At 40.9% G+C, this 26147-nt stretch overlaps 1 protein-coding gene across 3 annotated transcripts in view; it reads right to left on the reverse strand.

Moving 5' to 3' along the window:
* The window catches only part of LOC116463681 (calcium uptake protein 1, mitochondrial), a 263393-nt gene that overhangs the window by 21365 nt on the left and 215881 nt on the right, over positions 1-26147 (reverse strand). For all 3 annotated transcript variants that reach the window (XM_032146892.2, XM_058434803.1, XM_058434804.1), the window contains one exon: positions 12989-13097. In XM_032146892.2, the coding sequence (XP_032002783.1) occupies positions 12989-13097 (109 nt within the window). The remainder of the gene's footprint in view (positions 1-12988; positions 13098-26147) is intronic.

Here is a 26147-nt window from a genome sequence, read left to right on the forward strand (position 1 = left end):
TTTCTGCTGCCTTAAACGTCCCTGTCTGACAGCTCTGAAGAGAGCAGTGGTTCTCCCAGGATGGCATTTGAGCTCTGAGAACAGAAGACTGCCTCCTCAAGTGGGTCCCTGACCCCCGTGTAGCCTAACTGGGAGACAACTCCCAGGAGGGGCTGACAGACACCTCATACAGGCGGCTGCCTCTCTGGGAGGACGCTTCCAGAGGAAGGATCAGGCAGCAATATTTGCTGTTCTGCAGCCTCCACTGTTGATACCCAGGCAAACAGGGTCTGGAGTGGACCTCCAGCCAACTCCAACAGACCTGCAGCTGAGGGACCTGACTGTTAGAAGGAAAACTAACAAACAGAAAGGAATAGCATCAACATCAGCAAAAAGGACATCCACACCAAAACCCCAGCTGTAGGTCACCAACATCAAAGACCAAAGGTAGATAAAACCACAAAGATGGGGAGAAACCAGAGCAGAAAAGCTGAAAATTCTAAAAATCAGAGTGCCTCTTCTCCTCCAAAGGATCGCAGCTCCTCGCCAGCAATGGAACAAAGCTAGATGGAGAATGACTTTGATGAGTTGACAGAAGTAGGTTCAGAAGGTCGGTAATAACAAACTTCTCCGAGCTAAAAGTTGTCCAAACCCATCACGAGGAAGCTAAAAACCTTGAAAAAAGATTAGACGAATGGCTAATTAGAATAAACAGTGTAGAGAAGACCTTAAATGACCTGATGGAGCTGAAAAGCATGGCACGAGAACTTCATGACGCATGCCCAAGCTTCAATAGCCGATTCAATCAAGTGGGAGAAAGGGTATCAGTGATTGAAGATCAAATTAATGAAATAAAGCGAGAAGACAAGGTTAGAGAAAACAGAGTTAAATGAACAAAGCCTCCAAGAAATATGGGACTATGTGAAAAGACCAAATCTACGTTTGATTGGTGTACCTGAAAGTGATGGGGAGAATGGAACCAACCTGGAAAACACTCTTCAGGATATTATCCAGGAGAACTTCCCCAACCTAGCGAGGCAGGCCAACATTCAAATTCAGGAGATACAGAGAATACCACAAAGATACTCCTTGAGAAGAGCAACTCCAAGACACATAATTGTCAGATTCACCAAGGTTGAAATGAAGGAAAAAGTGTTAAGGGCAGCAGAGAGAAAGGTCAAGTTACCCACAAAGGAAGGCCCATCAGTCTAACAGCAGATCTCTCAGGAGAAACCCTACAAGCCAGAAGAGAGTGGGGGCCAATATTCAACATTCTTAAAGAATAGAATTTTCAACCCAGAATTTCATATCCAGCCAAACTAAGCTTCATAAGTGAAGGAGAAATAAAATCCTTTACAAACAAGCAAATGCTGAGAGATTTTGTCACCACCAAGCCTGCCTTATAAGAGCTCCTGAAGGAAGCACTAAACATGGAAAGAAACAACTGATACCAGCCACTGCAAAAACAGACCAAATTGCAAAGACCATTGATGCTATGAAGAAACTGCATCAATTAATAGGCAAAATAACCAGCGAACATCATAATGACAGAATCAAATTCACACATACCAATATTAACCTTAAATGTAAATGGGCTAAAAGCCCCAATTAAAAGATACAGACTGGCAAATTGGATAAAGAGTCAAGACCCATCAGTGTGCTGTATTTAGGACACCCATCTCATGTGCAAAGATGCACATATGCTCAAAATAAAGGGATGGAGGAAGATCTACCAAGCAGATGGAAAGCAAAAAAAAAAAAAAAAAAAAAAAAAGCAGTGGTTGCAATCCTAGTCTCTGATAAAACACACTTTAAACCAACAAAGATCAAAAGAGACAAAGAAGGCCATTACATAATGGTAAAGGGATCAATTCAACAAGAAGCGCTAACTATCCTAAATATATATGCACCCAATACAGGAGCACCCAGATTCATAAAGCAAGTCCTTAGAGACCTACAAAGAGACTTAGACTCCCACACGATAATAATGGGAGACTTTAACACCCCACCGTCAATACTAGACAGATCAACGAGACAGAAGGTTAACAAGGATATCCAGGACCTGAACTCAGCTCTGCACCAAGTGGACCTAATAGACATCTACAGAACTCTCCACCCCAAATCAACAAAATATACATTCTTCTCAGCACCACATCACACTTATTCTAAAATTGACCACATAATTGGAAGTAAAGCACTCCTCAGCAAATGTAAAAGAACAGAAATCACAACAAACTGTCTCTCAGACCACAGTGCAATCAAATTAGAACTCAGGATTAAGAAACTCACTTAAAACCGCTCAACTACATGGAAACTGAACAACCTGCTCCTGAATGACTACTGGGTAAATAACGATATGAAGGCAGAAATAAAGATGTTCTTTGAAACCAATGAGAACAAAGACATAGTGTACCAGAATCTCTGGGACACATTTAAAGCAGTGTGTAGAGGGAAATTTATAGCACTAAATGCCCACAAGAGAAAGCAGGAAAGAACTAAAATTGACACTCTAACATCACAATTAAAAGAACTAGAGAAACAAGAGCAAACAAATTCAAAAGCTAGCAGAAGGCAAGAAATAACTCAGATCAGAGCAGAACTGAAAGAGATGAGACACAAAAAACCCTCCAAAAAAATCAATGAATCTAGGAGCCATTTTTTTGAAAAGATCAACAAAATTGATAGACTGCTAGCAAGACTAATAAAGAAGAAAAGAGAGAAGAATCAAATAGACACAGTAAAAAATGATAACGGGGATATACCACCGATCCCACAGAAATACAAACTACCATCAGAGAATACTACAAACACCTCTACACAAATAAAATAGAAAATCTAGAAGAAATGGATAAATTCCTGGACACATATACCTTCCCAACACTAAACCAGGAAGAAGTTGAATCTCTGAATAGACCAATAACAGGCTCTGAAATTAAGGCAATAATTAATAGCTTACCAACCAAAAAAAGTCCAGGACCAGACGGATTCACAGCCAAATTCTACCAGAGGTACAAAAAGGAGTTGGTACCATTCCTTCTGAAACTATTCCAATCAATAGAAAAAGAGGGAATCCTCCCTAACTCATTTTATGAGGCCAACATCATCCTGATACCAAAGCCTGGCAGAGACACAACAAAAAAAGAGAATTTTAGACCAATATTCCTGATGAACATCAATGGGAAAATCCTCAATAAAATACTGGCAAACCAAATCCAGCAGCACATCAAAAAGCTTATCCACCAAGATCAAGTCAGCTTCATCCCTAGGATGCAAGGCTGGTTCAACATATGCAAACCATGTCCTTTGCAGGGACATGGATGAAGCTGGAAACCATCGTTCTGAGCAAACTATCACGAGGACAGAAAACCAAACACCACATGTTCTCACTCATAGGGTGGGAACTGAACAATGAGATCACTTGGACACAGGAAAGGGAACATCACACACTGGGGCCTGTTGCAGGGTGGGGGGCTGGGGGAGGGATAGCATTAAGAGATATACCTAATGTAAATGATGAGTTGATGGGTGCAGCAAACCACCATGGCACATATATACCTATGTATCAAAACTGCACGTTGTGCACATGTACCCTAGAACTTAAAGTATAATAAACAAATAAATAAAATAAAAATACAGAAATTAGTCAGACATGTTGGCACATGCCTGTAATCCCAGCTGCTTGGGGAGCTGAGGCAGGAGAATCACTTGCACCCAGGAGGCAGAGGTTGCAGGGGGCTGAGATCACGCTACTGCACTCCAGCCTGGGTGACAAAGTGAAACTCCATTTCAAAAAATAAAAAATAAAAAAAATGAATAAATTTGAGGTCAGGTGCAGTGGCTCATGCCTGTAATCCCAGCACTTTGGGAGACCAAGGTGGGCAGATCACTTGAGGTCAGGAGTTTGAGACCAGCCTAGCCAACATGGTAAAACCCTGTCTCTACTAAAAATACAAAAATTAGCGGGGTGTGGTGGTGGGTGCCTGTAGTCCCAGCTACTTGGGAGGCTGAGGCAGGAGAATTGCTTGAGCCCAGGAGGCAGAGGCTGCAGTGAGCTGAAACTGCGCCACTGAACTCCAGCCTGGGCAACAAAGCAAAACTCCATCTCAAAACAAACAAACAAGAAAGAATAAATTGAACAAAAAGATCGACAGGCAGATTTTTCCCCCTTCCAACTCAGTACAAAATTAAATGTATGTATGTATTTACCAAAAATAAAACAAAACAAAACAAAAAACAAACCCCAAACATACATCTCAAAGCCACATGCATTTTTGGATGTCAGATATGGCTGTGCAATTTGTACCACTGCCTCTATTAACAAGGATAATGAGGCATGAACTACATGGAGACTACAAATTCCAGCAAATGGCCTGAAGTCATTTGAAAGAAACATTTTTTCTTTCTTTTTTTTAATCACTAGGTTGCAATTTCCCTTTGCTAACACTACCCTGAATCATTCTATTTTGTACGCCCTATAACTTTAACACAGACAGTGATTCATCCTATAATTGTACTTTAATGAACTTTTGTTGTCTTTAGTTGGGCTTTTCAAAAAGAAGGTATGCAAAAATAAAGAGGAACTTATTAATTTTGTTTTTATAGTAAATGATGACTGGCCAGGTGTGGCGGCTCATGCCTGTAATCCCAGCACTTTGGGAGGCCAAGGCAGGCGGATCACCTGAGATCAGGAATTCAAGACTAGCCTGGCCAACATGGTGAAACCCCGACTCTACTAAAAATACAAAAAGTAGCTGGGAGTGGTGGCAGGCACCTGTAAGCCCAGCTACTTGGGAGGCTGAGGCAGGAGAATCGCTTGAACCCAGGAAGTGGAGGTTGCAATGAGCCGAGATCGTGCCATTGCAATCCAACCTGGGCAACAAGAGCAAAACTCCATCTAAAAAATACATAAAGACTTCAAATCTTTTTTTTTTTTTTTTTTTGAGACGGAGTCTCACTCTGTCGCCCAGGCTGGAGTGCAGTGGCGCAATCTCGGCTCACTGCAAGCTCCGCCTCCCGGGTTCACGCCATTCTCCTGCCTCAGCCTCTCCGAGTAGCTGGGACTACAGGTGCCCGCCACCACGCCCGGCTAATTTTTTTTGTATTTTTAGTAGAGACGGGGTTTCACCGTGGTCTCGATCTCCTGACCTCGTGATCCGCCCACCTCGGCCTCCCAAAGTGCTGGGATTACAAGCGTGAGCCACCGCGCCCGGCCGACTTCAAATCTTATATCTTTGGATTTGCAGATGCTGTCAAACTTTGTTTTGTGAAAGAGCAGTAAAACCAAAGCTATTCTAGAGAAATGATCTGGTGGTGCTACACACACACACACACACACACACACACACACACACACACACGCCCTATATGATATTAACTTGTTTTTCAAAAGATTCTGCAAAGATCAGTGGAAATGCTATTATTATTATTATTAGAGATGAGGTCTTGCTAGGTTGCACAGACTGGCCTTAAACTACTCCTGGGCTCAAGATATCCTCCTGCCTCAGCCTCCTGAGTAGCTGGGACTACAGGTGTGTGCCACTGAGCCCAGCTTGGAAGTACTAATTTAAACAAACAGATGCTATTTTAAGAAGTTATATGGATTAATAAAATGAAATAAAAGGCATTGAGATGATAAAGGAAGAAGTAAAATGATCTCTATTTGCGGATGGAATGATCTTGTATTTTTTTCCTGGCTTTACTGAGGTGTAATTAACAAATACAAACTGTGGCCGGGTGCGGTGGCTCACGCTTGTAATCCCAGCACTTTGGGAGGCCGAGGCGGGCGGATCACGAGGTCAGGAGATCGAGACCACGGTGAAACCCTGTCTCTACTAAAAATATTAAAAAATCAGCCGGGCGTGGTGGCGGGCGCCTGTAGTCCCAGCTACTCGGAGAGGCTGAGGCAGGAGAATGGCGTGAACCCGGGAGGGGGAGCTTGCAGTGAGCCGAGATCGCGCCACTGCACTCCAGCCTGGGCGGCAGAGCGAGACTCCGCCTCAAAAAAAAAAAAAAAAAGAAAAAAGAAAAACAAATACAAACTGTATATATTTAAAGTATACAGTGTGATATTTTGACATATGTATATACTGTGAAATAATTACCACAATCAAGCTAATTAACACTTCCATCACTTCAGGCCAGGTGCGGTGGCTCACGCCTGTAATCCCAGCACTTTGGGAGGCTGAGTTGGGCAGATCACTTGAGGTCAGGAGTTTGAGACCTGCCTGGCCAACATGGCAAAACCTCATCTCTACTAAAAATACAAAAATTAGCCAGGTGTGGTGGCACCTGCCTGTAGTCCCAGCTACTTGGGAGGCTGGGACAGGAGAATCGTTTGAACCTGGAAGGCGAAGGTTGCAGTGAGCAGAGATTGCACCACTGCACTACAGCCTGGGCAACAGCGTGAGACCCTGTCTCAAAAAAACAAAAACAAAAACAAAACATTTCCATCACTTCACATAGTTACCTTTTTGTGTATGTATATCGTAAGGAACACTTAAGATCTTAGCAAATTTCAAGTGTACAATAGGATTACTAATTATAGTCACCAGAGTGTAAACTAGCTCTCTAGAACTATTTCATCCTGCCTAACTGAAGCTTTGCACCCTTTGAACAAAATAACTCCCCATTTCCCTGCCTCCTGTAGCCCTTGGGGACCACCATTCTACTTTCTGCTTCTATGAGTTCAACTCTATTTAGATTCCATATATAAGTGAGAACCATGATCTTGTATTAGAAAATCTTAAGGAATCCGCTAAAAAAAAATTGAATAAGCAAGATTGTTCTATATCTTCCCCAGCCCCCAGCAGGACTGGACCATCTGGTAATGAGCCTTCCCAGTGCCAGGGATGAAGAATGTCTATCAGTCTCATAAGCTGAGATTGATCAATGCTTCCATGGGAAGACTTCCGATTAAAAAAAAAAAAAAGTGGCTGAACGAGAAAAGAAACATACTCAGAACAGCCTGAGGTATGTGAAGTGTGCACAATTTATCAAGCCCAGAGACAGGAGTATGGGACTTCAGTCACAACCCTGTCCCCGATTCCATGGCCAGGCACAATTGTTTAAAGGCATTTTGTTCCTGACTAGCTGCCTTACCTGTTAGTTTCATGTTCCTGGAATCTGTGATACAAAGAACAATGTATACACAATCAATAGCTTATGTTATTTTAATGCAAATTCTTGGTAAGCAAATTAGAAACTATCTCTTCTTTTCCTTTAAAAACCCACTTGTAACTGCTGCTAACTGGAGTGTATATTCAGGGCAACTTGAATCCATGCTACTAGGTTGCAGTCTTCAAACTTGGCCCAGATAAACTCTAGGTATATTAAAAAACAAACAAACAAATAAACAAACAAAACAAAACAAAAACAAAAAATGATTGATAAAATCTTAGTGCTTTGGAAAGACTGAAAAATCAAACATTGTGGTCATCAACAGTGAAATAAACACATTTTTAGATAACCCAAAAAGAATTCATTGCTAGCAGATCTGCACTACAGGAAATGATAAAGGAAGTTCGGCTGGGCAGCATGGTGGCTCATGCCTGTAATCCTAGCCACTGTGGGAGGCTGAGACAGGCAGATTGCTTGAGCCCAGGAATTCAAGACGTTCAACCTAGGCAACATGGTGAAACTATCTATAAAAAATAAAAAAAAATTGCCAGGCGTGGTGGCATGAGCCTGTGGTCCCAGCTAACCCAGAGGCTGATGTGAGAGGATTGCTTGAGCCTGGGACATGGAGGCTGCAGTGAGCCAAGATGGCACCATTTTGAGCTGAGGTGCCTGTCTCATAAATAAACAAATAAAGATAAGTTCTTCAGATTGATGGTAAGTGATACTACATAAAAACTTGAGCTGGGGCTGGGCACGGTGGCTCACGCCTGTAATCCCAGCACTTTGGGAGGCTGAGGTGGGTGGATCATGAGGTCAGGAGTTCAAGACCACCCAGGCCAAGATGGTGACCTGGGTAGGAGAGACAGGCCACCCTGTCTCTACTAAAAATAAAGAAATTAGCCGGGTGTGGTGGTGGGCGCCTGTAATCCCAGCTTTTGGGAGGCTGAGGCAGAGAACTGCTTGAATCCGGGAGGCGGAGGTTGCAGTGAGCCGAGATCACGCCACTGCACTCCAGCCTTGGCGACAGAGCGAAACTCTGTCTCAAAAAAAAAAAAAAAAAAATTAATTTGAATTTTTAAATTTTTTATACAAGGTCTTGCTATGTTGCCCAGGCTGGCTTTGAACTCCTGGCCTCAAGTGATCCTCCTGCTTTGACCTACCAAACTGTTGGGATTATAGGTGTAAGCCACCACATGCAGCTAAAAGAAAATATTTGGAAGTTAAACAACATACTTTTAAATAGTCCACGAATTTACCTAATAAATAGAAAATATTTTGAACAGGATGATATAAAAAATACTACATACCAAAATTGTGTGTGTGTGTGTGTTTTTTTTTTTTTTTTTTGAGACGGAGTCTCGCTCTGTTGCCCAGGCTGGAGTGCAGTGGCGCGATCTCGGCTCACTGCAACCTCCACCTCATGAGTTCACGCCATTCTCCTGCCTCAGCCTCCCAAGTAGCTGGGACTACAGGTGCCCGTCACCACATCCGGCTAATTTTTTGTATTTTTAGTAGAGACGGGGTTTCACTGTGTTAGCCAGGATGGTCTTGATCTCCTGACCTCGTGATCTGCCCACCTCAGCCTCCCAAAGTGCTGGGATTACAGGCGTGAACCACCACGCCCGGCAGTGTATGTGTTTTTTATTTTTTGGTTATGTGTTTTTTGTTTGTTTGTTTTTTTGGAGACAGAGTCTTCCTCTGTCTCTCAAGCTGGAGTAGAGTGGTGAGATCTCAGCTCACTGTAACCTCTGCGTCCTGGGTTCTAGCAATTTTTCTGCCTCAGCCTCCCCAGTAGCTGGGGTTACAGGTGCGTGCCACCTTGCCTGGCTAGTTTTTGTATTTTTAGTACAGATGGAGTTTCACCCTGTTGGCCAGGCTGGTCTCGAACTCCTGTCCTCAAGTGATCCACCCACCTTCCAAAGTGCTGGAATTACAGGCGTGAGCCACCACGCCCAGACTAAAGCAGTGTTTATAGGGAAATTTATAGCTTCACAAGATTACCTTAGAAAAGGTAAGTAAGGTTCCATCTTAAGAAGCTTAGAAAAACAAAATAATATTTACTGAAAATAAGTGAAGGAATAAGTAACAAAGGTATGAGCAGAAACCAACTCAATAGGCAACAAACCATAGAGAAAAGTAACAAAGTCAAAAATCGGTTCTTTGAAAAGATTAACAAAATTGCTAAACCCCTAGGTAGACTGAGTAAGAAACATTTTTTTAAAAAAGAATGAGAAGTCATAATTTGCCAACAGTAGGAGTAAAAGGGGATTTCAGATTCTACAGACATCAAAGGGATAATAATGGAATATTATGAACAACTTCATGTCAATAAATTCAATAACGTAGATGACATGGGCAAATTATTCAAAAATATAACCTAAAATTCATATAAAATAACAAACCTTACATATTTACTTAAAAAATTAAATTATCAAAACCTTTTCAGAAAGAAATTGGCAGGTCCAGATAGTTTCACTGATGAATTCTATCAAATACAGCTCAGAAAGAAACAACACTCATCTTACAGAAACTTCTTCTGAAAATAGAGAAGGAAAAACTCCCTCATTTTATTTATTTACTTATTTAATTATTATTTTTGAGATGGAGTCTTGCTCTGCTACCCAGTATGGAGTACAGTGGCACGATCTCAGCTCACTGCAACATCCATCTCCCGGGTTCAAGTGATTCTCCTGCCTCAGCCTCCCAAGTAGCTGGGACTACAGGCATGTGCCACCACGCCTGGCTACTTTTTGTTATTTTTAGTTACAGACGGGGTTTCACCATGTTGGCGAGGCTGGTCTTGAACTCCTGACCTCAGGTGATCTGCCCGTCTCAGCTTCCTAAGGTGTTGGGATTACACGCATGAGCCACCATGCCTGGCCTATTTAATTTAATTAATTAATTAATTTAGAGACAGAGTTTTGCTCTTGTCGCCCAGACTGGAGTGCAATGGCGTGATCTCGGCTCACTGCAACCTCCACCTCCCAGGTTCAAGTGATTCTCCTGCCTCAGCCTCCTGAGTAGCTGGGATTACAGACACCTACCACCATGCCCAGCTAATTTTTTGTATTTCTAGTAGAGACAGGGTTTCACCATGTTGGCCAGCCTGGTCTCGAACTCCTGACTGCAGGTGATCCACCTGCCTCGGCCTCCCAAAGTGCTGGGATAACAGGAGTGAGCCACCGTGCCCAGTCCCTAACTCATTTTATGAGGATAGAATACTCTGATATAAAACCTGAAAAGACATTACAAAAAAAAAAATAAAACTACAGACCAATATCTCTTAATATTTAACAAAATGTTAGGAAATCAAGTCTAGTAATACATTAAAAAAGCTAATACATCATTACAAATTAGGTTTATTTCAGGATAAGAAACAGTCAATGTCATCTACCATATTAAAATAATAAAGCAGAAAAGCCATATGACCATTTCAATATATGTAGAAAAAATATTTGACATAATACAGGAGCCATTGATGACAAAAACCCTTTTCAAATAAGAGAAAATAATTTTCTTAATCTGACGACGAGCAACTATGAAAAATCTAATCTAATATCCAATTTAATGGTACATTATTGAATACTTTTCTCTAAAGTTCAGAAAGAAGCCAAGGATGTCCACTCTCACCACTTCTATTCAATATTGTATTGGTGGGGTAAGCAAGTGCAATAAAGCAGGAAAAAAAAAGCCATAAATTTTTTTTTTAAAAAGGAGATGAAACTATCTCTGTTTTAAGATGATAGGATTATTTACATAGAAAAACCTGAGGAATCTACAAAACAACTAGAAGAATAAGTGAATTTAGCAAAATTACAGAATATAAAATTAATATATAAAAATCAGTTATATTTTAATATTAGCAGCAAACAATTAGAAAATAAAATAAAACCAATTCCATTTATAATTGGATCAAAAACCATAAAATACTTAAGCATAAATTTTAAAAATATATGTGCAAGACCTGTATTAATAAAACTATAGCCGGGCGCGGTGGTTCACGCTTGTAATCCCAGCACTTTGGGAGGCCGAGGCGGGCGGATCACGAGGTCAGGAGATCGAGACCACGGTGAAACCCCGTCTCTACTAAAAATACAAAAAAAAATTAGCCGGGCGTGGTGGCGGGCGCCTGTAGTCCCAGCTACTCGGAGAGGCTGAGGCAGGAGAATGGCGTGAACCCGGGAGGCAGAGCTTGCAGTGAGCTGAGATTGCGCCACTGCACTCCAGCCTGGGAGACAGAGCAAGACTCCGTCTCAAAAAAAAAAAAAAAAAAAACAAAACTATAAGACCACTGCTGAGAGAAAATGAGACCTTAAAAAATGGGGAGATATATTATGCTCGTGAATTATAAGATGCTATATTACACTAAGGTGTTGATTCTTCCCAAATTGATCTACATACTCGATGTTACTGTAATCACAATTCCACTTTTTTGGCGTAGAAAGTGACAAGCTGATTCTAAAATTTATATGGAAATACAAACGACCTAGAATATCCAAAGTAATCTTGAAAAAGAAGACCAAGTTGGCAGCATTTACAATAGCTGACATTTCAGGACTTTCATATATGTTCATATACCCCTTATTAAAAAAAAAAAAGAGAGAGATGGGGTCTCACTTTGTTGCCCAGGCTGGTCCCAAACTCCTGGGCTCAAGCAATCCTGCACAATCTTGGCTCACTGCAACCTCTGCCTCCCAGATTCAAGCAATTCTCCTGCCTCAGCTTTCCAAGTAGCTGGGACTACAGGCATACACCACCACGCTTGGCTTTTTTAGTAGAGATGGAGTTTCGCCATGTTGACCAGGCTGGTCTTGAACTCCTGACCTCAGGTGATCTACCTCCTCGGCCTCCCAAAGTGTTGGGATTACAGGCATGAACCACCATGCCTGACTATATTCATACAATGGGTTACTACTCATCATAAAAAAGGATTAAACTACTGACACACAACAGAGATGGATCTCAAAAACATTGAGTGAAACCTTAGAAGGAGTGTACATTTATATAATTCCAATGTATGAAGTTCTAGAAAAAGCAAAATTAATCTATGGTGGAAAAATATACAGTACAAAGGTTGCCTCTTGGTGAGTGGGGGCAAAAACTGTGAAGGGGCCCGAAAGAACTTTAAATGAATCTTGAACTTTAGTTAATATTCATACTGAAGTAATTGGGAGTGAAGTATACTTACATCTGCAACTTACTTTGAACATGTCAAATAAGATTGATGATTACTTAGAGAGATGAAAATATGCATAGTCATACGATCAAGCAAATATAGCAAAATGTCAGTTGAGCTGAATATGTGGATGTTATTTAGATAATTATTTCAACTGTTCTGAATGTTTAAAAATTTTCATAATGAAATGTTGAGGGAAAAATTGTGCTTTCAATTCCTCCGTGCTCTCACGTTGCCTGTACAAACTGTAACTGAATTTCTATGAAGTAAGCCAAAGGAGCGGGGTGCTATTCTCAGAGTCATATTGTCTTAAAAAAAGTCTTAATATAAGAAATAAACTAAAGTATTCCTTCTCATCAAAGACGTAACTTAAGTTGTATAGTGACTTTAGCTTCACATTGTATATATAATGACTCTGGCTCAGATAGGGGAAGTTCTGCAGCTTCATGCCCTGTGCCTCAGCTTAGATGCTTATTTTCAAGGTTAGTCATTTAAAGATGGGCACCTGCCCAGACTACGGCCTTAGCACAAGAAAATATATTCACTGAACTAGGCATCTCAGGGTGAAATGCAAGGCTCATACAATGTCAACAAATCAAAACACATTTCAAGGATGCCAAGAAAAACTTACCTTTTACTGTTCAGGAGGGGCAGTCACTAAGAGATTACAGACCCAATGTTCATACCTTCAAAAAAACACTTTTTGAGTTTCATTACCTTTATCAAGAGATGCTCCAGCCATATGGTAAAAACTCAATGCAGTGTCCACATCATTAATGTTCTTTAGGAAAGTAAAGAAGTTCTCCACCTCCTGAAATGTCAGACCCTGAAAGAGGAGAGAGAGCAAGGTAAGGCAGGACCTGTAACAAAAAGCAGCACGATATGCATAGGCAGTGATTCACGTCTGCAAATCAGAAATTCATGCTCATGTCTAGAACAGAAACTGAATACATTAGTCAAGGAATGTCAAATTCATAAATAGCAGGGGAACAAAACTCTTGAATTCTACCCTGAGAAAGGCAAACTGGCTAGTTGCTTCCCTCTCACATGTAAAATCTGAGAAAGCTGCTTACAGTGATGGCTGAATATCTTAATGAAAATATTTCTTTTTTTTTTTTTTTTGAGACGGAGTTTTGCTCTGTCACCCAGGCTGGAGTGTAATGGCATGATCTTGGCTCACTGCAACCTCCGCCTCCTACGTTCAAGCAATTCTCCTGCCTCAGCCTCCCGAGTAGCTAGGATTACAGGTGTGCACCACCACGCCTGGTTAATTTTTGTATTTTTAGTAGAAACAGGGTTTCATCATGTTGGCCAGACTGGCCTCGAACTCCTGACCTCAAGTGATTCACCTGCCTCAGCCTCCCAATGTGCTGGGATTATAGGTCTGAGCCACTACACCTGGCCTAATGAAAATATTTCTAACTGTGCTCTCCAATTAGACACACTATCAATTATGACACTTCCTAATTGGGCTATAGCTACTTGACCTGTTATACATCTTAAGAAGTAAAATCAGAGTCAGGACTTCCAGTTTAATAGTCTGCTCACAGGCCAGCTGAGCTTTTTGAGGCTTAAGCGAATTAAAGAATCACCAAAGTCAGTGATATACAGGGGAAGGGTGTTGGTATTTAGCAAAACCCAAGTAATGGGGAAGCTGTTCGTTATCTCAATTTAAAAGCTACTCACAAAGTAATTTGCCACTTAACTTTAATCTAATGACATTCTGTGAATGAAGATTTTTCTTTCAAAAGCTGTTTAAAGATTTGCTGATCTCTAATTCTACTTTCTATGATGCATCGAGAAAAAGTAGTTATAGAAATAGGGGCCACTGGAAATTCCTTTATAGGGGGGAAGATTTGTCCTATTTGCCTTTTCCCTGCTTCCCACACATCATGCTGTGATGGAAATGAATGCAGTTTCTAAGAAGGGAAAACACTGGGAAATGTCCTAGATATCCCAGACACTGATGTTAATGCCTTTTAATGAAGCATCAGGTCCTTAAAGGGCTGCAGATGTAGACTGGCTTCTACTTAGTGCTGCTCCTCCTGCAATTTTCATTTTCCCAAACTACAGAGCCCAGGAACTCACATCAGGAAATCAGTAATAAGGAAATCCTAATACAATCTACAGTTCTTTCCTGGTACTCTCCAAACTGGGTCAATTGTATGTTTCTCATCTTATCAAACTGAAAGCTAAAAGACTGTATGAGGCTGGGTGCAGTGACTCATGCCTGTAATCCCAGCACTTTGGGAGGCCAAGGCAGGAGGATCACTTGAGCTCAGTGACCAGCCTGGGCAACATGGTGAAACCTCATCTCCACAAAAAATATTTAAAAAGTTAGCCAAGTGTGGTAGCATGTGCCTGTAGTACCAGCTATTTGGGAGGCTGAGGTGGGAGGATCGCTTGAGCCTGGGAGGCAGAGGTTGCAGGGAGCTGAGATCATGCCACAGCACTCCAGCCTGGGTGACGGGGCTAGACGCTGTCTCAAAAACAAAACACAACAAAAAAGACTGTATGATCTTTTATAATTTTTTTTCCTTAGAATCATAGAAATTAAAAAACTTTATTGTGGAATATGATGACTATATAGAAAGGCGCATAAAACATAAATGTACAACTTATCAAACTCTTGCAAAGTGAACACCCACAGAACCTTCATTTAGGTCAAGGAACAGACTATTATCAGCATCTCAGAAGCCTCCTCTCTCCCCACAACATGTCCCTTCCTAATCATAAACTTCAGCCCCTGACCAACCCCTACTGACAATAACCACTATTCTGACTTTTAGGGAATTCATTTCCTTTTTTTAAAAAAATAGCATTTTTATATGTAAATAGCATACTTACAAAAACTGTTGCTTAATTTTATTTGTTGTGGAACAGTAGAAATGGAATCATGCAGTAGGCATTCTGTTATATATGACTTTTCTCTTTAAGATTTGTTCATGTTTTTGTGTGTATCTGTAGTTCATTCATTTTTATTGCTGTAAAGTATTTCATTGTGTGACTATACCACAATTTGTTTATCCATTCTATTTGGGCTGTTTCCAATTTTTGGCAATTATGAACAGTGGTGCATCTGTACTTAGCATTTATTCAAACATTTATAGAGTACTGGCCAGGCACGGTGGCTCACGCCTGTAATCCCCGCACTTTGGGTGGCTGAGGTGGGCAGATCGCCTGAGGTCGAGAGTTCGAGACCAGCCTGACTAACACGGAGAAACCCTGTCTCTACTAAAAATACAAAAATATTAGCCAGGCATGGTGGCACATGCCTGCAATCCCAGCTACTTGGGAGGCTGAGGCAAGAGAATCGCTTGAGCCTGGGAGGCAGAGGTTGTGGTGAGCTGAGATCACGCCATTGCACTCCAGCCTGGGCAACAAGAGGGAAACTGTCTGAAAACAAAACAACCAAAAAACAAAAAACAAACATTTATAGAGTACCTACTATGTACCAAGTGTTGTAATTTTTGGTAGTGGACTGGAAGGCCTATATTATATGCTTTTTCCCTAATTTGAGGTCACTCTCTTGGCTTTGCCTTAGAGCACCCAGAGTTAGGTCTCATTATGGATGCCATAGTATGCTATTTAATGTAGGCACTAGCTAGAATCAAATTTAGAAGAGAATCCCATAGGATTAGAAGTACAGGTTGTACAATATCATTGCTTGTGGATGGACACACTAATAATCTTCCTTTCCCCACCATCAAAAGACACACAAAGGTGGAGGCAACCCAATAGTCTACTGATGGATGAATGGATAAACAAAATGCGGCATATACACACAATGGAATATCATTTAGCCTTTAAAAGGAAGAAGATTCTGACACAAGCTACAGGATGATGGGCCTTGAAGACATTATGCCAAGTGAAATAAACTAGCCACATACTATATGACTGCACTTAAATGAGGTACTGAGAGTAGTCAAAGATGGTGGTTGTCAGGAGCTGGGAGGAGAAGAATGAGGAACTATTATTTAATAGTAAGGAGTTCCGGTTTGGGAAGGTGAACGGGTTCTGGAAATAGATGTGTATTTTACCACACACAACACACACACACACACACACACACACACACACACACAACATGCTAAAGCTCTTTTACTTTTCTTTTTTTTTTTTTGAGACGGAGTCTCACTCTATCGCCCAGGCTGGAGTGCAGTGGCGTGATCTCGGCTCACTGCAATCTCCACCTCCTGGGTTCACGCCATTCTCCTGCCTCAGCCTCCCGAGTAGCTGGGACTACAGGCACCCACCACTGCACCCAGCTAATTTTTTGTATTTTTTTTAGTAGAGACGGGGTTTCACCGTGTTAGCCAGGATGGTCTCGATCTCCTGACCTCGTGATCCACCCGCCTCGGCCTCCCAAAGTGCTGGGATTACAGTTACTTTTCTTATTAAGGTATAAAATCCTGTAGGAGTTAGAGAGTTAGGGGACTAAGTTATTGAAAGGGTATTTGAGGCTAAAAGGTTAACATAAAATTCCTAAAACAGTTAGGGCATGGTAGAGGAAATGTGTCCCACTCTGATGATAAACAACCTCTAAAGTTTGTTAGTTTCTAACAAACACTCTGAAACATCAAATACTACAGTTCAAGACCAGAGTGCTTATGCTGAGAACTATCTGAGGACAGAGAGAGAGAGAACAATCTAAACTGAATGGCTATTCATTCGGTGATTTAGAAAAACAGTGGGCTGCAAATCACATTATATAACTATTAAATCTAAATATACATCACTATACTTTTATCACAAAGATATAATAAAAAATTTTATTGAGCACTTACTAATCACTTAGCATTATGCCAAGAACATTGAGGGAAATTGCACTGGACACAGGTCTTGATTTTATGGAGCTTACTATTCAGATAGGCCTCCTTAAAGAGAAGATGATGTCAGTCACAAAATTCTTATTTTTTTGGTAACTACTATGGTAAAAATCCAGAGGGCTATTAGAAGAAAGCTAGAGTAAGATGATAACATGAGCTTTGTGGCTGGAAAGATAGAAAGAGAAAGGATATGCTTATTGAAAATTGAGTTGCTTGGACAAGAAGGCTACAGCTTATGAAACAATCTATTGGCAGGTGACTAGAACTGCAGACATAATAATCAAAAGGAACTGTCTCTTAGAGGAGTTACTGTGACTAATTGTTCAACAAACTGGTTATCTATCTACCTTTGGAAAGACAGATTTATATAAACCGGGCACTAGGTGACTATAAAAAGAAGATAAGATTAATAATAGTTTGTAGACAACAGCGATATTTCTTTAGGATGTTGAAAAATGAATTTAACATTAGGAAGTTGTTAAGCAAGTAAATAGAATTGTCTTTCAAAACTAAAAGCAGGGCCAGGTGTGGTGGCTCATGCCTGTAATCCCAGCACTTTGGGAGGTTGAGGCGGGTGGATCACCTGAGGTCAGGAGTTCGGGACCAGCCTGGCCAAACATGGTGAAACCCCATCTCTACTAAAAATACAAACTTATCTGGGCATGGTGGCACACACCTGCAATTCCAGCTACTCGGGAGGCTGAGGCAGGGGAATTGCTTGAACCTGGGAGGCGAAGGTTGCAGTGAGCCAAGATCGCATCATTGCACTCCAGCCTGGGCGACAAGAGCAAAACTCTGTCTCCAGAAAAAAAAAAAAAAAAAAGCAGTGGATAAAACTTTTAGAAGAAAACACAGGAGAGGCTGAGCACAGTGCACAGTGGCTCACACCTGTAATCCCAGCACTTTGGGAGGCCAAGGCGGGCAGATCACTTGAGCCCAGAAGTTTGAGACCAGCCTGGCCAACACGGCGAAACCCTGTCTCTACTAAAAATACAAAAATTAGCCAGGCATGGTGGCATGTGCTTGTAATCCCAGCTACTCGGGAGGCTGAGGAATGAGAATTGCATGAACCCAGGAGGTGGAGGTTGTAGTGAGCCGAGATCGTGCCACTGCACTCCAGCCTGGGCAACAGTGAAACTCTGTCTCAAAAAAAGAACAAAAACAAAAATAAAAACAAAACAAAACAAAAAAAACCACATAGGAGCAAATCTTCATGACCTTGACTAAGGCAAGAGTTCTTGGATGACACCCAAAGCACAATCCATAAAGGAAAAAAAAAACTGATTGGTTAGACTTCATCAAAATTTTAAAAATTTGTGCTTCAAAATAATGAGAAAATAGAAAAATCACAAGCTAGGAGGAAATGCTTGAAAATCATATATTTGGTAAAGGACTTGAATCCAGGTCGGGCGCAGTGGCTCACGCCTGTAATGCCAGCACTTTGGGACACTAAGGTGGGCGGATCACCTGAGGCTGGGTGTTCGACACCAGCCTGACCAATATGGTGAAAACCCATCTCTACCAAAAGTACAAAAATTAGCCAGGCTGTGGTGATGGGCACCTGTAATCCTAGCGACTCAGGAGGCTGAGGCAGGAGAACTGCTTGAACCTGGGAGGCAGAGGTTCAAGTGAGCTGAGATTGTGCCACTGCACTCCAGCCTGGGTGACAGAGGGAGACCCTGTCTCAAAAAATAAAAAAAAAAAAGGACTTGTATCCAGAATTATATAAACAACTATTATAACTCAATATATGGGAAGACCAACAACCTGATTTAGAAAAAGATTTGAATAGACAGTTTACCAAACAAGACAAGTGAATGGCTAATAAGTACACGAAACAATGCTTAGTATCATTAGAAAATACAAATTAAAATCACAATGATATACCACTACACACCTATTGGAATGACTGTAATAAAGAAGACAGACAATAACAGGTGTTGATGAGGGTGTGGAGAAACTGGAACTCTCGTACATTCACATGGAGATGTGAAATGGTTCCGCCACTTTGGAAAACGGTGTAGCAGATTCTCAAAAAATTAAATTTACCATACAACCCAGCTATTTCACTCCTAGGAATCTTCAACAAAAATGAAAACACAGGTCTGCAGGAGGACTTGTATGCAATGTTCACAGCAGCATTATTCCTAATAGCCCAAAACTGGAAACAATCCAAATGTGAATGGATAAATAAAATTTAGTATATCTAAGCAATAAAATACTATTTACTCTTCTGCAATAGAAAGTAATGAACTATTAATATAAGCATCTACATAAACTTAAAAAATATTGTGCTAAGTAAAAGAAGCCAGACACAAAAGACTACCTTATTATATTATTGTATTTATATGAAATGTCCAGTAAGTGCAAGTCTATACAGACTGAAAGCCATTTTATAGTTGCCTGGGGGTAGGGTAGAAATGAGGATTGACTGAAAGCTAGCAGGAGGGATCTTTTTGGGGTGATGGAAATGTTCTAACACTGAATGGCAGTGATAATTGCATAACTGCAAATTTACTAAAATTCACTAAAATTACTAAAAATCATTGAATTGTACAGTTAAAATGGATAACTTATGATATATAAATTATACCTCAAAAAAGTTGTTAAAAAATACGAAGCAGTCAGAGTAGATGAGAAAAGGAAAATGTAGCTTCCTTTGGAGTCAGCTGTAAAGCGAGATATCTAATGCTGACAGGCCATGATGAGTGCAAACACACTGTAACAGATGATTCCCTCATCCTGCCTTTTAATCAGTCATAGCAAATCCATCTACCAGAAGACAATCTAATTGCCCAAGTTCTGTCTATGGCCCACTGAAAAAAACAGTCTCCTTACTTCCTTATATCCCATGCCTCTCACCATTCTTGTCATGTATCCTCTGCTCAATCTCCTGCTTAGTTTTTTTTGAGACAGAGTCTCGCTCTGTTGCCTAGGCTGGAGTGCAATGGAGCAAATCTTGGCTCACTGCAACCTTCGCCTCACGGGCTCAAGCAATTCTCCTGCCTTAGCCTCCCAAGTAGCTGGGATTACAGGCACCTGTCACCATGGCCAGCTGATTTTTTGTATTTTTTGTAGAGATGTGCTTTCGCCATGTTGGCCAGGCTGGTCTTGAACTCTTGACCTCAGGTGATCCACCTACCTTGGCCTCCCAAAGTGCTGGGATTACAGGCGTGAGTCACTGCACCCAGCCTCTCCTGCTTAGTTTTAAAACAATTTTAATTAATATTTTTATACCAGGTACAAAGCAATTCTTTCTGAACCCTGTCCTACATGTAGCCCATGTTACCTATTTCTTGGGTAACTTTCAGAGGTATTACTATGCCTGTCTTGCTCTAATAAAGCATATTCCTATTGCAAACCCCAGAATTCTCTTCAACTGTTGCCTGGCAGCAGGGGAAATTATACCATTTCTGTTACTTACATTTCTACAGGTATCTAATCTTTCTGAAACATCACTTTCTTCATATCTTCATCCCTTCCGCTCACAATATGTCCATGATTTCCTACTGTCAATTGGGTAAACCCCCAAACTTCTTAGCCTGGGATTTACGGTCTTCCACCATCTGCTTCCATAACTTAACCTTTTTAGCTATCTTCCTAAGAATCTTAGGCTGGCATCTGGCAACACTGGTTTTGTTTGCCTAAAAACTTGTGCTTATTTAAGCCATGGAGAATAAGGAGTGGCAACAAACAGGATGATTAGTAGGAAGGCTATGGACTCTGGAATAAGAATAAAGCTTTGAACCCTGGTGCCGCCTTCCTAAGACAGTGTTGATCTCAGGTTAATAACTAAGGCTCAGAAGACTATTTTTCATCTGAAAAATTATAATTCTACCTAGTATCTACCAAGCAGGTAGACAGAAAAGACATGTAAAATGTCTAGTACACAGAAAGTACTCAGTAAGTGGTAGGTATGAGTCCTTAGTAATTTGGCAGGCTCATTACTACAGAACTAGTGATAATGAATTTATTCTACTAAGCTCTGAAGTAGGCTGTCTTCTCTGGAATGTGTAGGATCTTGAGGGATAGGGAATAGGGGAAAAGTTGATGTAAATGAAATTCATTGTGGGGAAAAAACGGGAAAATAATAGAGGGAAAACTCTAAAAAAAAAAATCTCTAAAAAACTAAATCTCCTACAGTAATTCATAGCTTAGTACTCCTTTGGGGGAAGTACAGGTTTCAAAGCTAATTAGTAACAAAAAAAAAGAAAAGTAGAGTTCTAGTCTTTTTAGTTTTATGGCCACATTTCACATGCTATACTACATAGTGACTGGTGGGCACCTAATATTTGGAGTTAGTGAGTTTTCAAGGGGTATGCTAGCAATTTCTAGAATCTGATATTCCACAGATGACTAATGTGGTTCAAATATCTGAGAATAAGTGAAAAAAGAGAGCTCATATATATTATCCACAGATGATATGAAAACTTAATCATCTAATAGTTTTATTAGAACTGTTTGATAAGTACTAACTGCTTAATGGTTAGTAGCAGAATTAATAAGCAATCATACACACAGAAGGCTGTTGGGGATAGGGCTATGACGGGAAACACTTAGCAAAAGCAAATGTCTTTATAAACTTCTGCTTGTCGAAATCCTACTCCACGTTTAAGGCCAAGTTCAAATTGTACTTCCTCCAAGAAATCTTACTTGGTCTCTTCAGCTGGCTCTAATCTTCCTCCTTAGTGATTCAAAAAGATCTCATACCTTTAATAGAGTAATCAACACATTTATCATTACATTTGACAAGCATTTACCACCACCATACAGAGGACATGCAAAGATTAATAAGGCAAGCTCTCAAGAAGCTCAAAGCTAAGTGAGTTGTCTTGCTTTATATTTGCTTAAAATCTGTTTTGTTCCAGTAGGAATGCTAAGTTCTATGAAGCAGACACTGGTGTGCTCATTACCGCATTCCCAGTATTTAGAAGAGTGCCTGGCACATAGTGGGTGCTCAATAAATATTGAATATACATGTGAATATAGAATTATAGAGTTCTTTGCATACATATTTTTCTCTTACTAGATTATTACAGATTTAAGAAATATATATAGTTGTGCTGGGTGTGGTGGCTCACGCCTGTAATCCCAGCACTTTGGGAGGCCAAGTCGGGTGGATCACAAGGTCAGGAGATCGAGACCATCCTGGCTAACATGGTGAAACCCCGTCTCTACTGAAAATACAAAAAAATTAGCCGGGCGTGGCAGTGGGCACCTGTAGCCCCAGCTACTCGGCAGGCTGAGGCAGGAGAATGGCATGAACCCGGGAGGTGGAGCTTGCAGTGAGCCAAGATCAGGCCACTGCACTCCAGCCTGGGCAACAGAGCGAGACTCCATCTCAAAAAATATATATATATATTTTTAAATATATATATATATTATATATATTTTATATATAATATATATAATTATATATATATATAGTTGTAAGGATAAGGGATGGTCTTTTTCACAGCACCTGGCTTAGTGTCTTGCACACAGCAATGTCTGCCATTGAACTGAGTTATAATTTTCAATTTCATCCTTAAGAAGTTACTAGTTAGTAGCTTCTGCACTCATAAACATAGAGGATCACCACTGTGAATTATATTTATGAAGTCTCAGAAAACTCCTTGTTAAATAAAAGCATGGTGGTTGTTCAGAGCATCAATTGAGTAATTTTTGTCGAGCATGGCAGGTTCCCCAGTTCTTCAAACTATTACTTAGGGATAAAACAGCTAGAGACACTGATGGAGCATTGCATCCCTACGGCAGTGGCTCACAAGTCTCACTGCACATTAGATTTACCTGAGGACCCTTTGTATTAGTCCGTTCTTATGCTGTTAATAAAGACATACCTGAGACTGGGTAATTTATAAAGGAAAGAGTTTTAATTGACTCATAGTTTTGCAGGGCTAGGGACACCTCAGGAAACTTATAGTCATAGTAGAAGGGGAAGCAAACATATCCTTCACATGGCAGCAGGAAGAAGAATGAGTGCCTGGTGAAGGGGGAAGCCTTTTATAAAACCATCAGATCTCATGAGAACTAACTCGTTGTCATGAGAACAGGATGGGGGAAACTGCCTCATGATTCAATTATCTCCACCTGTTCCCTCCCAGGACATATGGGGATTATGGCAACTACAATTCAACATGAGATTTGGGTGGGGACACAGCCAAACCATATTACCCTTTAAGAAACACTTCTGGAATTTCTCATGCAGAGGGTTAAGAAAACCCCAAAACACTGATGCCCGGACCCACCTACTGAGCCTCTGATTTAATTGATTTGAAGAGAGCCCAAATAACCACATTCCTTAAAAATTCCTCAAGTGATCCTATTGTAGGGAAGCTCTGCTTTATAGGAAGAGTATGATTAGGAGAAACAGCACTTTCTTATGGAAAAGACAAGATCTGGAATAGGAAGCCTTGGATTTTAGACCAGACTCTGAATGGGTTATTAACTTCTCTGTCTCTATATTCTCAAAAGCACAGTCTAACAAGGCTGTTAGAAAGAAAGAGAAAAATGGCTGTGAAACATTGCATGGTCATTAATTTATATACAAAAATTTAATACCACCACTAGGACCTTCAATCTCTTAGGTCTTGTTTGATATCTTGATATAGAACCTTGCACAGAAACTGATTAATGTCAGCCAAATGAAAACTTACATTTTCATGTTAACAAATCCAAAGTGGAATAAAAGAAGCAACGAGAAAGCAGATGGTGATTCCCCTTTTATAGGAAATGGTCCTAGAGAGATGGACTCGTAACCTTAGGAGCAAAGGCCCTTCATTGACACTCACTTCAGTTAATTGCTATGTTCACAAACTATTTAATCAACATGAGAGGACAATCAATCTTAATCTCGTTGCTAACACAGGCTAGGAATTCTGGGCCAAAAGTAATTTAACACCGCAGATTTTCATCATCTGACAAAATTTGTCCTTTCATTTTAGAGCCCTTTTGCAAGGTCTTCAGATCCTAAATTAACTCCTGTCAATGCTCAAATACTCTATTCCTTCAAGGGAGATGCCTCCAATGCCCCTTATTGCTTTTAAGTATAAATTCATAATGAAATATGAATTCACCTATTATGATAGATAATTAAAGTCAAATCAATATCTGGACCAACCTTTAAAAATAAGCGTGGTCTAAATAAACGAGCATATCTGAATGTAAACACTATTCTTCCAGGATAGGGGCTTAAAAATCCACCTATACATTCGTAATCAGTTTTTTGAAATTATGATTTCCAACAGATATGAGCTAAGTATTGGGTAGTGCAGAAGTGCTCTATGGGAGATAAATGTTTTTTCTCTGTCACTTTCCATTAATGATGAGTTTTCCCCACAGCCAAGAGAACACCTGCTGTGGGAAAAGGCTGGACTGAGTTCAGAGAAGCTGACACTTCCTCTCAGAGCCAGCCTGCCTTCATTTTCAGCCCACAGCCTGGTTCAGAGGTCCTTTCAACTTTTCAATATCCAAGACAAGGAGGAAAAAGTCTGGCTGATAAGAATGGTTTTCCACCAAGTTGGGGCAATGCTATGCATGCAACATTTCTTGCACAAAGACTAACTAGGAAAACTGGAACAAGCACTAGCAATCCTCTATCTTATTTTCAATTACTGAATCTTTAAAGCTAGAAGGGCCCTTACAGCAAGCATCTCGGATAAGCCTCTCAATTCATGAGGCCAATAAGGTTAAGTGATTTGTCTAATGACTATGGAAACCTCTGAGGCAGAAGTTGATCTCAAGTTTTCCATCTTCATGCCTACCATGCCACACTACCTTGGTGATATGGTTTGGCTGTGTCCCCACCCAAATCTTGAATTGTAGCTCCCATAATGCCCATGTGTCGTGGAAGGGACCTGGTGGAAGGTAATTGAATCATGAGGGTAGGTCTTTCCTGTGCTGTTCTTGTGATAGTGAGTAAGTCTCACAAGATCTGATGGTTTTATAAAAAGGAGTTCCCCTGCACATGCTCTCTTTCTTGCCTGCCACAATGTAAGATATGTCTTTTCATTTTTTTTTTGAGATGGAGTTTTGCTCTGTTGCCCAGGCTGGAGTGCAATGGCGCAATCTCGGCTCACTACAACCTCCGCCTCCTGGGTTCAAGTGATTCTCCTGCCTCAGCCTCCTGAGTAGCTAGGATTACAGGCATGCGCCACCACGCCAGGCTAACTTTTTGTATTTTTAGTAGAGAGGGGGTTTCTCCATGTTGGTCAGGCTGGTCTCCAACTCCTGACCTCAGGTGATTTGCCCGCCTAGGCCTCCCAAAGTGCTGGGATTACAGGCATGAGCCACTGCGCCCAGCCATAAGACATGTCTTTTCTTCTCCTTTGCCTTCCGCCATGATTGTGAGGCCTCCCCAGCCATGTGGAACTGTGAAATGAAACCTCTTTCCTTTATACATTACCCAGTCTCAGTATGTCTTTATTTGCAGCATGAGAATGGACTAATATACTTGGAAATCTCTCATGGAACATTTTTAGTGCCAGGTTAGATTTTTGGTCATGGTCAGATGGTAGCCATTGTCCAGTGGGAAGAGTATTGGGCTGGGAATGAGAAGATCTGGGTTCTAGCCTTAGCACTGCTTTGTGTGTTTGTGTGTGTGTGTTCTCTTAGAGGCCTGGATCTTTTTTTTTTTTTTAAGACAAGGTCTCACTCTGTCACCCAGGCTGGAGTGCAGTAGCATGGTCATAGCTAACTGCAGCTTCAACCTCCCCATGCTCAGGTGATCCTCCCACCTCAGTCTCCTGAGTAGCTGGGACTACAGGCATGTGCCACCATGCCTGGCTAGTTTTTGTATTTTCTGTGAAGACAAGGTTTCGCCACTTTGCCCAAGCTGGTCTTGATCTTCTGGGCAGGAGAATCACTTGAACCCAGGAGGCGGAGGTTGCGATGAGCTGAGATCACGCCATTGCATTCCAGCCTGGGCAACAAGAGCGAAACTCTGTCTCAAATAATAATAATAATAAGAAGAAGAAGAAGAAGAAGAAGAAGAAGAAGAAGAAGAAGAAGAAGAAGAAGAAGAAGAAGAAGAAGAAGAAGAAGAAGAA

Source organism: Hylobates moloch, unplaced genomic scaffold (genome assembly GCF_009828535.3).
Source record: "Hylobates moloch isolate HMO894 unplaced genomic scaffold, HMol_V3 SCAFFOLD_52, whole genome shotgun sequence".
NCBI classification, from domain to species: domain Eukaryota; kingdom Metazoa; phylum Chordata; class Mammalia; order Primates; family Hylobatidae; genus Hylobates; species Hylobates moloch.